General features: G+C 51.0%; 1 protein-coding gene across 12 annotated transcripts in view; it reads right to left on the reverse strand.

Moving 5' to 3' along the window:
* PDE1C (phosphodiesterase 1C) overlaps nucleotides 1–12,467 on the reverse strand; it is a 458,978-nt gene that overhangs the window by 281,157 nt on the left and 165,354 nt on the right. For all 12 annotated transcript variants that reach the window (XR_010726522.1, XM_066238369.1, XM_066238368.1 and 9 more), the window contains one exon: nucleotides 11,610–11,781. Coding sequence is in view for 11 of the 12 variants with exons in the window: in XM_066238369.1 (XP_066094466.1) it covers nucleotides 11,610–11,781 (172 nt within the window). In the remaining variant the exon portion in view is untranslated. The remainder of the gene's footprint in view (nucleotides 1–11,609; nucleotides 11,782–12,467) is intronic.

Below are 12,467 nucleotides of genomic sequence, written 5' to 3' on the forward strand. Positions count from 1 at the left end.
CCAGAAGGTGGTAGAAACATGTCAGTCCCAGAGACAGTAAAAATACCCAGTGCCTCGCAGGCGTCTGAAAACTTCCACGGCTCACACTCCCCAAAGAAAACATGCAATTCGCTTACATTCTGTTGAATTGGCTTTTGGAGGAAGACAACATAAGGGACAGTTGGTGACACCTCAGCTATCTTAAATGGCGTGGACATATGGCATCTTGCTGGCTGGGAGAGCTCATTCTGTGATCACTGCAAAACTCGAGACACCCGGTCCAGACAAATACAGGAAGGGAGTGAAGTCTGTATTGGGTAATTCGGCCAGGAAAGGCCGCCATGGTCATTAGAAATGTGGCACCCCGAGGCAGTGGCAGACGCCAAGGGAATGTGAGTGTGGGAGGTGGAGGGAAGGAAGGGGAGACCAGAGGGACACCCATGGTGCCCCCAGGACTGCTGGACTCGGCAGAACCAAAGGAGCTGTTAAAACCGGCAGCTGCCTGGGCAGTGCCCAGGGGACACTGGTTTAAATGCTCCTGAGCACAGTGTGCCGCCTGAATTAACAACCACTGGCACAGAAGGTGGATAATAAATCCGAAGAGAACAGAGACCACTGAGTGTCGTCAGATGCAAGGTCTGCAACCAGGAGACCACTGGCATTGACCAGGATGTTAGAAAGGAAAATAATTTTAGAATGTATTGAGTCTACTTTCTCTTAAGTGGATCTCTCTCTCTCTCCCTCCCTCTCTCTCTCTCCCTCCCTCCCTCCCAGCCAGTCATAATGAAGAATAGAATAATCAGCCAAGCATTGAAGAAACACATAATTTATAAATATACTTTAGACCCTGGCCGGGTAGCTCAGTTGGTTAGAGCAGGGGTCGGGAACCTTTTTGGCTGAGAGAGCCATGAATGCCACATATTTTAAAATGTAATTCCGTAAGAGCCATACAACCACCCGTGTACGTTACGCATTATCCGATAAAAATTTGGTGTTGTCCCAGAGGACAGCTGTGATTGGCTCCAGCCACCCGCAACCATGAACATGAGTGGTAGGAAATGAATGGATTGTAATACATGAGAATGTTTTATATTTTTAACGTTATTTTTTTTTATTAAAGATTTGTCTGCGAGCCAGATGCAGCCATCAAAAGAGCCACATCTGGCTCATGAGCCATAGGTTCCCGACCCCTGGGTTAGAGCATCACCCTGATACCCCACAGTTGGGGGCTGATCTCATGTCAGGGCACATACAGGAATCAACCAAAGAATGCATAATTGGAACAACGAATCGATGTTTCTCTCTCCCTCTCCCTAACATCAACAATAAACATTTTAAAATAAATAAATAATTCAGCCTCCCTTCAAATGCCCTTTTCTGATTCCAGCTCTGGACCGTTTTCGGGGAATGAAAATAATGAACAAATCAAAGGTTTGGATCCATACCCCGAGCCTGCTCTTTATTGACGCCCCCTAACCCCCACCCCCATCCCGGGTTTCTGGCTTTGCAGAGTGCAGGAGCCAGGCTCTGGGGCAGGTTGCAATGCGCCTGCGCCAAGTCCTGGAGTCCCATTCACCTGAGCCAAAACCATGACCTCTTTCAAACAAGGGCAGGCATGTCTGCGGCTCCCACTCAAATAACAATCCTTCCCCGACTACGCCGACCCCCAGGATCCAGAGGTAATCCATCCTAGCAAATTTACTTCTGGCTGCATGTAATGGTAATCAATAAATGAGGGCTGTCTATTCAATAACCTTAACTACAACTGCGTTTGGAAGCAAAAAAAAAAGGGGGGGGGTGCCTCTGTTCCAATCCAGGCAGAAAAACATATTTTTTCACAAGTTTTTCCCCGCAAGTTGCCTGGGCACTTCCCCGGGCACCGTGGGTGTTGAGAGCCCGTGCTGTTCTCCGGCTCCATTGTGCCATCTCTGCCGCAGTCCAGGAAACCTTTACTTTGATGCTCCGTGTGTTGGGGCCCGAGCCGTGAAAATACAATTCTTAATTCTGTAACTTAATGGAAAAATAGGCAGTCATCTTTCTGCTTCCCCAAAGATATCCAAGAGTTCCAAAGAGGTCTTCACCCTGTGGAAAGAAACTAAACCACCTTCCCGTGGTGAACAAGCTCCGACCGCGTTTGGTCCCCACTTGACGTTTCCGGTTTCGCCCCCTTTCCCCGGCCTCAGACACAGACCCAGCAGATCCCTCCGCATGCGTCCTGCCTGCCCGCCCCCAACCTGGCCGCACTCCGGGATCCCCGGGGCCTGCTTCACCGTGACGCGCGTGCCGGTCATACTCATGGACCTCCGTGAGGTCCAGGGGCCAGGGCACGAGCTGGTCCAGTTCCTCCCGCGTGGCTCCAGCACCAGGCACAGGATGTGACTGCAGAATGTGCACTTGCATAGGAAGGGAGATCCGTACTTAAAAGATTCTAGTCAAAAGGAAGCCGCTCCTTTCCTGCCAGCCAAGGCGGAACCGCTGCCCTGATGCCGTAAGTGGGAACAAAACTGTCTCCAGAGTGAAAACACAGGGTCATGTTACCATGAGGTGAGTAACAAACCAGGGCTCAGCTGCAGAGGACAGGGCCCAATCAACAATCAAGGAATACCCACAGGGCACAGTTTAAAGGCGTTCGCTGTATTTTTATTTAGGGTACCTTAATTTTACTCCAAAAAAGAAAAAATCGGTAAAGTCATTTATCACCAGAAGTTTATAAGGGATAACATACGGGCCTTCCGAGCTCTCTCCCAGCGTAGGGTTCCACATCACTAAGCCCGTGTGTCTCTCTCCCCCACCCACCAGTATGCCTTAGCCAGGCCTGGTACTGGGAGAGGGGGGCTGTAAGGCAGGACACGGGGGAAGCCGCAGGGCCCGCTTTCCTGTGCTGAGGACATCCGCCCACAAACAGGAGGGTCTACGTCCAAGTAAACTCAGTGGCCAGTAAAGTCAGGCAGAAGGAGGCTGGGTTGTAGCTTTCTCAAGTTGTCTCTTAGGTTCCGTGTGGTTTGGATGGGCCTCAGATGGTCCCACAAGCTCCTGAAGCCGGACCTCAGAAATTATCTGGGATGGTGCCTGCGGAGTTGGCCAATGAGGTTGACCAAGTAGCCAAAGGCTGAAGGCTGTATCACCTGATCCAGGACCATCTGAGAATCACAACAGACCTCAATGGGATCCAAAACCCTGCAGAGCAGGTACGAGTGAGGAGCTTTTCCTTCGTTTAGAGAAAAAAACCTCAGGGATCCCCTGCACAGGTCAGGTCTCTGCGTGGCCTAGGGCAGAAGTTCCTGTGGCTAATCAGGAAGCCTGAGGGTGTGGGTGCACACCTGACACTGGCCGGGGATCAGAGGGAGGCTCCAGCCCCACCTCCCCCGCCTGACAGTCCTGAAGCTCCCACCCCTCCCCGGGGGGATGATCACTTAACCTTCGTTAAATGTGCTGCTGGCAGTTACTCTGCAGGGTGTACACTAAGCGGTGGAGGGTGCCGTAGATGAACCCCATTCCTGGGCTAGCCTCAGCATCTCTGACACTCTCAGTCATTGGCTGAGCACACCCTTGGGAAACACTGCATCGGCCATCCCAGGGACAGACTTCCCTGCACAGAAGCTGGGCTGATGGGTCAGACACGCTCACTGCCTGTGGTCGAAGATGTGAAAGATGCGCTCACCGGCCATCACAGAAACAAACCCCCTCTTTTCCAGAATACTCTGAAAGGACCAGGAAGAATGCAAGAGGAATGGCGTCTGCCCAATACATGCTTTGTCAATTCCCAACAGCTGCCCGTGAAAATTTACTTACAAAGAGAAGCCTAAATATTTCCCTTATGGGAAGCCAACATTGTAACAGAAACACCTCTGAGCTTTAAAAAAAAAACCTTCAAAATTCATTCTTTCATTTTCCCCCTCGCAAACTTAAGGAAGACCCCACGGATGTGGATTAGCAAAGACGAGAGAGAGAGAGAGAGAGAGAGAGAGAGAGAGAGAGAGAGAGGAAGAAAATGCCAACTCCAGGAGGCAGCCCTAAGTCAGGGAAGTAGGTGTTCCAAAGCTCCCAGTGGGGGACCAACATCCAATGACAGAGGAAGACCTGTGACCGGACTTCCCATGAACTAACTGGGAATTTTAACCTATGACTCATCCCAGGGTGGGGTCCAAAGCTACAGGGAACACCGCCCCAAGCCACGCCATCTCACCGGCCAGATTGCACATTTCCTGAAAGTAATCAAGTCAGAAACCAGCTTCTTGGCAGCAGGCCCCTGGTGGGAAAATGGCTGCCAAAAGCCAAAATGAGGATGGGTTCCATGATTTAATTCTGCACCGAAAACACAATCCATTAAATGGGATCTGACAAGGCCTTAATCTCATCCGTAGCCGAGGGTGTTGGCTCCGCGCAGCTCTGCTCTCTGCAGCATATTCTTGGGAAGCTATGTATAGAACCAGGGACACTCTTGCCAAAGCCCAAATAAGTCCATTTGACGCGAAAAGAGAAGCTCATCAAGTCCCCCCTCCCAGCCCCCCCTGTGACTCTCTAGGGAGTGAGCGTGCTGCTCTTCTTCCAAATGCAACATTATCAAAACCTGGCTGGAGTCACACAGTTCAAGGGAGGTAGCCGAAATGGATGATGCCCCAGATGGCTTCAAAGTGCCCACTGCTGTCCAAGAAGGTCAGGCCAGTAGCCAACCTTGCTCATAAAGCATCCACAGGGCTGATATTTGCAGCCTGGGGCTCACTGTACAACCCAGTCACAGAAGGGGGGGGCATTAAGACATGGAGGATCAATCACTCTTAAACATGGTTTTGAAAACTGGGAGAATCCCTGGCCAGTGGCTCAGTGCTAGAGTGTCAGCCCAGCACACAAGAAACGCAACCATCTGCTTCTCCACCCTCTCTGCCCCATCTCTCTCTCTTCTCCTCCCACAACCAGTGGCTCTATTGGTTCAAGCATGGCCCCAGACGCTGAGGATAGTGCCATTGGAGTGCATCAGCCTCAGGCACTAAAAATAGCTCAGTACTTGAGCATCAGCCCAAGATGGGTTTACCAGGTAGATCCTGGTCTTGGAGAGAAAGAATTTGGGGCTGTCACATCCATTTGCCCATCTGATCCCAGCAACAGTCCCCAAGGCCTGTGTCACACTTCACTGTCTCCGTTTGTAAAATGAGGAAACTGAGACTCACAACCACGACTCAGATCGCATAGTTTAGGGGACTGTTTGCAAACTCACACCCGTGGTATCCCAAAGCCCACGCCTCTCTACTCAGAGGGCGGTCCTCGGACCATCACATCAGGTAAGAGCTTGTTAGAAATGCAGATTCACAGGCTGCAAGCCAGACCGGATGAATCTGGATCTGTTTTTAATGGGATCCCCCGAGGAATTTGTTAAACATAAAGTTTGAGATGTGCTGCCTTAAAGGGTTCTTACCCAAAAGGTGTGGGTGCATTAAAAAGCACAAGTTTAGACTAGAAAGAGGATTTAGCATAACAGAGCAGGGCCCGACTCAGAGGAGAAGCAGGAAACGGCCTATATCTTAATCGCGCATCCACATCAGTAGCGCCCATCACGCTATCTTGTCTCTCCAACCACAAACCCAGAAGCATAAAAGCCAAGGTGTCCAACACGGTGGAGAGGCCCTACCTTTGGGGCCAGGTGGGTTAAAACTTCCAGCTCTGCCTGGCTGACTTTGCGTAGTTTGCTTGGTCTCTCGGAGCCTCAGTTTCCTGACCTGTACAAGCGGGATAACCTCAATCACCTCGCCAGGGCTTGGGGGAGATTCAGTAAGCCAGGGGTGCACACTGGCGGCTGGGGGGAGAGACAGCTGTCAGCAGACAGCTCTCCCCTGTCCTCCTGGGTCCCCTAGTGGCAGATACTGAGACTCCTGTCACTGGGCCGATTGACTGGACACGTCTGCCTTCCTTAAGTTCCAGCTGCGGTTTATTTTCACCCCTTTTAAGAACCACCTGAGCCACACAGCAGGTTCCAAGGGGCAGGTGGCATGGAACAAGGAAGGCAGGCCTCCCGGGGGGTCTACTTGCTGGAAACCGGAGCCTTTTACTTAGTACGGTTCCCTCTTCCTGCCTTTCAAAAGTCTCGGGTTTCGAAAGCCGACTTCTCACGCCAGGGGCTTAGTGGGCTTCCAGAGCCCACGGCCCCTGCACCTGGAGCCACCAAACCCCAGTCCGAGCTTACTTCCTCTGCAGGCACACGGTCAAAGGCAGGCGAGGCCTGAGTCAGACCAGGAAATGAGAGCACACTGTGGGTGTCAAACATAGAGCTTGTCTCTTTCACATGTACTGTTATCTATTTTAAATCCTCCCAACAAGCCGGAGAAGTGGGCACCCTTATCCCTTCATCACAGATGAAAAAAACCGAGGCCAAATTAGATAAGGGACCTGCGCAAGTTAACACAGCAAAATATGTGAGAGCCCAAAGGGTCATTAAATAAATGCCACTGAGTCCAGTAGTTCTCCAGTGCGGTCCCTGGACTGGCAGCACCGCCACCGGAAGCTCGTTTGAAAGGCACATCCTAGGGCCCCACCTCGACCAGGAGGTGAGCCGTTCAACCAGGTCACAGCCCTCTAGGTAATTGTGGTGCACACGAGTTTGAGGACCACTGTCCTAGTGCAATGCTCAGATGTGACAGGTAAGAAAATAGAGGTTCGCCTGACCAGGCAGTGGCACAGTGAATAGAACATCGGACTGGGACGCAGAGGACCCAGGTTCAAGAAACCCCGAGGTCACCAGCTTGAGCGTGGGCTCATCTGGTTTGAGCAAGGTTCACCAGTTTGAGCCCAAGGTTGCTGGCTCGAGCAAGGGGTTACTCAGTCTGCTGTAGCCCCCCGGTCAAGGCACATATGAGAAATCAATCAATGAACAACTAAGGTGCCGCAACGAAGAATTGATGCTTCTTATCCCTCTGCCTTCCTGTCTGTCCCTATCTGTCCCTCTCTCTGTCTCTGTCTAAAAGAAAGAAAAGAAAATAGAGGTTCAAAGAGATGAAGCAACAGAACGGAGAGTAAAGACCAGTACGGCCATGTCAGGAGTTGAATTTTCCTCCCTGGGTAGCTCAGAATGTCCCTTTGACGAAGAGGAAAGGCTGAAGTCCACAGTACAATGGAGCACAAAACTGTGTAACTTCGCAGCGATTTTGGCTGGGATCTGAAACAGGACGGGAATGAGGAGAGCCTTCCCTGAAACTCTGCTGAGCTGTCTGCTCCCAGACACGGAGCGTCTGCCTCGACACCACTGCCCAGCAGAGAGGACTAGAGGGGAGAGCGTCAGGGACCATGTCAGAGCTGAGATGGCGTTTGTACACACCTCCGCTACCAACTTATAAGGTTTGGGGGGGGGGGGCTATCATTTTCCAAAACACTCACTTTTCACTTTTTTATTTAGAAATTAAATTTAATGGGGTGACACTGGGCAGTAAGATCACACAGGTTTCTCATTTCTAAATCTGTGTGTCGAACTCTCACTTCCCACTACACCCTCTGGCATTAGAGCTAACCGACACAAACAAACAGGGCTGGCCACCAATGGCACGTGGTCGGAAGAGCTGTTGTCCTGAAGCGGCATCTGCATCGAAAGTATGCTTTTTAGGTGAGTTTAAAGATGACATGTCCATCTGGGGTGGGATTCTGGGGGCTGATACAGATTGCGTAGGACCTACAGTCTACACCAGCTGCCCCTCGCTCCTGCCGTTGCTGACCACCAACTTACAAGCAATCGTCCTTGTTAACTGGTGTTTGAATTCACTCTGAACAGTAGGCTCTACTTCGGGGAACCAGTTTGCTCATCTCTAACATGGACATGCCCAGCCATATAGGAATACCTACCATTGTTCTTGTAACAGGGAACCTGGGAGAGACTGAAACATACGAGCTTTGTAAGTTTTTTGAAAAAACAAACAAACACCTACCATTTGTAAAGTCCACCTGCAACATGACGCCCTACTTCCCTGGTGGCACAAGGTACAGCAGGATCAGGGTTGACTCTTAAACCACTTTGAATAAGCCTGGGGTTCCTTGGGAACAGTTAGAGAGAAGGGCTCCAAGAAAAGACCGAACTTCCTAATATTGGGGCTTATTGCCATGGCAATTTGGATCTTTTTTTTTTTTTTTCAGGTGAGAGGAGGGGAGATAGTGAGACAGACACCCACGTGCGCCTTGACTGGGATCCACCCAGCAACCCTGTCTGGGGCTGATGCTCGAGTACTAAGCTATGTTTACTGCCTGAAGCCAATGCTCCAACCAGCCAAGCTATCCTCAGCACCTGGAGCTGACGCTTGAACCAATCGAGCCACTGGCTGCAGGAGGGGAAGAGGGAGAGTGAGGAGAGAGGGAAGGGGGGAGGAGAAACAGATGGTCACTTCTCCTGTGTGCCCTGACCAGGAATTGAACCCAGGATGTCCATATGCCAGACCAATGCTCTTATCAAATGAGGTGCTGGTCAGGGCCAGATCTTATGTGATAATAAAAGCTGATGATCCTATTCTGTGGCCCCAGATTCCAAGTAGCCTCCAAGCGTGAACAGGACGAAAGAAAAGGAAGTAACCAACATTATCACTCATCTCATCTGGCTCGGGGGTGACAGCCCCACAGGGGGGCTACAGGGAATGACGAAGCCAATTCCTGAGAGTGAGGTGCTCCTCCTCAGCAAACAAGATCTGAGAAGGGCAAGGACACTAACGTCCACACAGTCAGATCCCTTCGTGTATTTGGGAGTGTGTATAAATGTGTTCTACAGACACACACACACACACACACACACACACAATGTGGTGGCTGAGAAGCTCTCAATCTCAGAGTCAGAAAAGAACCCAACACCTCACCTGTCTTAGCATTGATCCCTGATGCACCTCTGAGGTTTACGAATGAAGAGTTACAAGGCACCGTTCTCTAGATTTCCCTGAGTCGCTAACATGGGGAATCATCCACTCTCAGGGTTTTTCCCACCGTGAGTGAAATGGGAGGAGAACCCGAGTGAGGTAGTCCCATCGGCGTTACTGAAAACTCGCCCACAGCTCATTCCTTTCTTTGCCCTCCAAAAGGCGTACAGAAAACGGTGGCATTTCAACAAAGGGAACCTGGGTCCTGCTCTAATTTATTTCTTGAGAAGTAAACTCTTCCCACATCTTCGTACTTTGCTTCTAATCATTTACACACCACAAATCTCACCCCTGAGGTGACTTCCACAGTTAGGGGAAGACTGCATTAGAGAATATTCACCCTCTGACATTGCCTTTGAAATCAACTATCTTCTCCGGAAGAAAGAATGATTTCAGAACAGCATAGAGTCGTAGTAAGTAGCCTAATAAATGAACAGCCAATGGCTGTTAGATCTAGCTTCAGTTGCCCAAGGGGCGGCATATTTATACACGCTGCTTGTCCTAATGCACCCAGTGTTACAAGGAACCAGATGAAAATCCTGACCTTAAAACACTTACGACTGAATCTATTTCTGCAACCTTTAGACACTGACACGTCATACAACTAGCAGAGCAAATGAAGTTCATGGTTATCAATGCACGTTCCGTATTAAAGAGCGCTGAGGGGACGCAAAGAGGAGGGCTTATGGTAATGGCGTTGGGCTAGCAGACAAGGTGTCGTTTGCAAAGAGAGTGACGCTTTAGCTGTTCACTGAAGAAGACGGTGAGGCCTGACCTGTGGTGGTGCAGTGGATAAAAGCATCGACCTGGAAATGCTGAGGTCGCCGGTTCGAAACCCTGGGCTTGCCTGGTCAAGGCACGTATGGGAGTTGATGCTTCCTGCTCCTCTCCCCCTTCTCTCTCTCTTTGTCTCTCCTCTCTCTCTCTCTCTCTCTCTCTCTCTCTCTCTCTCTCTCTCTCTCTCTCTCCCTCTCTAAAATGAATAGAAGACGAAGCCTGGTCTGGGGAGGAAGGAGTAGCTACAAGAAGGCTGTACGTGAAGGGGTCGACTCCACCACAGGCGCTCCAAGACAAGGACCGGGGAAGCCAACCCCCCCCCCCACAGCCCCTCACAGAGAATCGCAGGCTCATAGACTGTACTTCTCTCCACGTGAGTGGGCTTTATTTTGTTTAAAACCTCACGGCATAAGTAACCAAACCCATCCTAGAGATAATAAAAGCATTTGCCTTGCAATTCTTGTTCCGCCACTGCCTCGGCCCCATGATATGAGGAAACCCAAAGCCCTATTCATCCATCACTCCTTTTCGGAACTCATCTATAATTCAGCCTCCACGAGGAACCTTCACACCATGAAATGGCCTTTCCTGAGCGATGGTGCGCATCGCCCGGAGGCGAACCGGAGAGCCCTCTTCTGGCATATTTCACTGACTCCAAGGGCTGTCTGCCCTGTTTGGAGGGTTGGGGGGGGAGCAAGCGCTGTGTGCTCTACCCGCCTTCTGGGGAGCGTGACAGCACAGCTGATGAAAAGAAGTCAAACTAGGGCCACAGGGAGAAAGGAGGGGGGGAAGGCAGGCTGGAAAAAATCATTCAATCTTAACTTCTGATATCAGGATGACAGTGTCTTTCAAAGCAAGTGTGAAAAGATCCATTCGGAAAATAGAAAAGAAATCGTGGCTATACACCTCATCCGCAGCCAGACTGGTGTTTATTGGGTATGGTGAGAAGGTCAGGGGCAGAGTCACAGTGAAGCCGGACTACGAGCCAGAAAGAAAATACCAGAGGCCTCTGCAGGAGGACCCACAGCGAAGGGCAGAACAAGAGCGTGGTCAACAGCCCCTGGAAACCACACGGGAAGATCCTCGCTTCCTTAATGGGGAGGAGCAGCAGCTCTCCCACCTCTTACAACAGGGAACGTCCCCAGAGAAAGACTCTAAACGCCCCGGGCTGAATTAAGTCCCACCACATGCTTCGGCTCTGACCACTTATCTCCAGGCGTCATCCTCCTTTGGAGCAAAGGACTCATGAATCCGATTCAGAGTGCCAGCGTCGGCAAATCCTTGGCCACAACATTTAAATGCCAATACCAATTAGATATCAGCAGCAAGGTTAACTACTGGCTGGTTCCCCACTGTATTCAGGAAATCCAGCCCGAAGTCCAGCGAGCAAGAGTTCCAAATCTCCTGCGCCCAATTCTAATTTTTTACTCAGTGGAAAGAAAGAAAAAAAGAGAGAGGAGGGGGAGAAGGGAGGGAGGGAGGGAGGGAGGGAGAAAGGGGAGGGAGGGATGGAGAGAGGGGGAGGGAGGGAGGGAGGAGAAGAGGGAGGGAGGGAGAGAGGGAGGGAGGGAGGAAGAGAGAAAGAAAGAAAGAAAGAAAGAAAGAAAGAAAGAGAGAGAGAGAGGGAGGGAGGGAGGGAGGGAGGGAGGGAGGGAGGGAGGGAGGAAGGAAGGAAGGAAGGAAGGAAGGAAGGAAGGAAGGAAGGAAGGAAGGAGAGAGAGAAGGAAGGGATGGAGGGAGGAATGGAGGGAGGGAAGGGAAGGGAAGGGAAGGGAAGGGAAGGGAAGGGAAGGGAAGGGAAGGGAAGGGAAGGGAAGGGAAGGGAAGGGAAGGGAGGAAGGAAGGAAGGAAGGAAGGAAGGAAGGAAGGGAGGGAGGGAGGAAGTTGGTCTTCTGGCCACGCCGACAATGTGTCCACCGGGACTGAAATAACTCGGCAAACAAGGAAGGAAGCAGACGGAGCTGCGCTCCACCCAACCTGAAGGACGTCTTCACCAAGGCCTCCGGGCTGTCCAGCTGAGGCAGCTCGTCCGCTAGGATTTCCTCCGGCGGCCGCGGGTCGTGCACAATCGTCGGCCGTGGCTTCTCCCTGACGTTGCCCGTGAGCCCGTCGATGAGGGAGTTCCACAGGCAGCTCTGCGACTTAGACCCTGCAGTGTGAGGGGGGAAAGGGGGTGCAGGTGAATCACCAACCAACTCCATGTCCGGCCCTGCCCAGCTCAGGATTTGCAAAAGCAGAGCAGAGAACTCTGCATGTTTCTCACGCTCGCCACCAATATCAGAGGGCTGGCTCCAAAGGTCAGGCCACTTAGGGGGTAAAAAGCAATTTCTTTTTTTATTTATACACAGAAAATAGGCCAACATGTTGAATATTGTGACTCACACTTAGTGTAATGGATATTATACATTGTCTCATGTCTGTGGTGACCAACTCCAACTCCTGAGAGCCAGAGGTATTCACTTACAAACTGATTCGGCAACTGGAAAGCATACAACGGACTGCTGTTTTAGAGGACAGCACGGATGTTCAGACATGAGTCTCCTCTGTCTTAGGAAACTCAGCTTGCCTAAGGCTCAGGTGTCAAGACTTCTTTCTATGGACACACCCACCCCGGGGAGGGCTCCACCTCTAAGAAGTAGAAATCTCTGCAGACAGGTTCATTCTTCTGGAAGATCAAGACCCAGGGAAAATTACACCTGATGGCCTACCTACACACGCTTCCAACATACAAGATGAATGGTAAAGGCAGACAGGAAATGGATACGATGCCACAAAACAGGGCTTGATCAGCCAGGGAATCAAGGTCACCATCATCAGTGATAACTGACATCGCTA

This window comes from Saccopteryx bilineata, chromosome 7, assembly GCF_036850765.1.
Source record: "Saccopteryx bilineata isolate mSacBil1 chromosome 7, mSacBil1_pri_phased_curated, whole genome shotgun sequence".
Lineage (NCBI taxonomy): Eukaryota > Metazoa > Chordata > Mammalia > Chiroptera > Emballonuridae > Saccopteryx > Saccopteryx bilineata.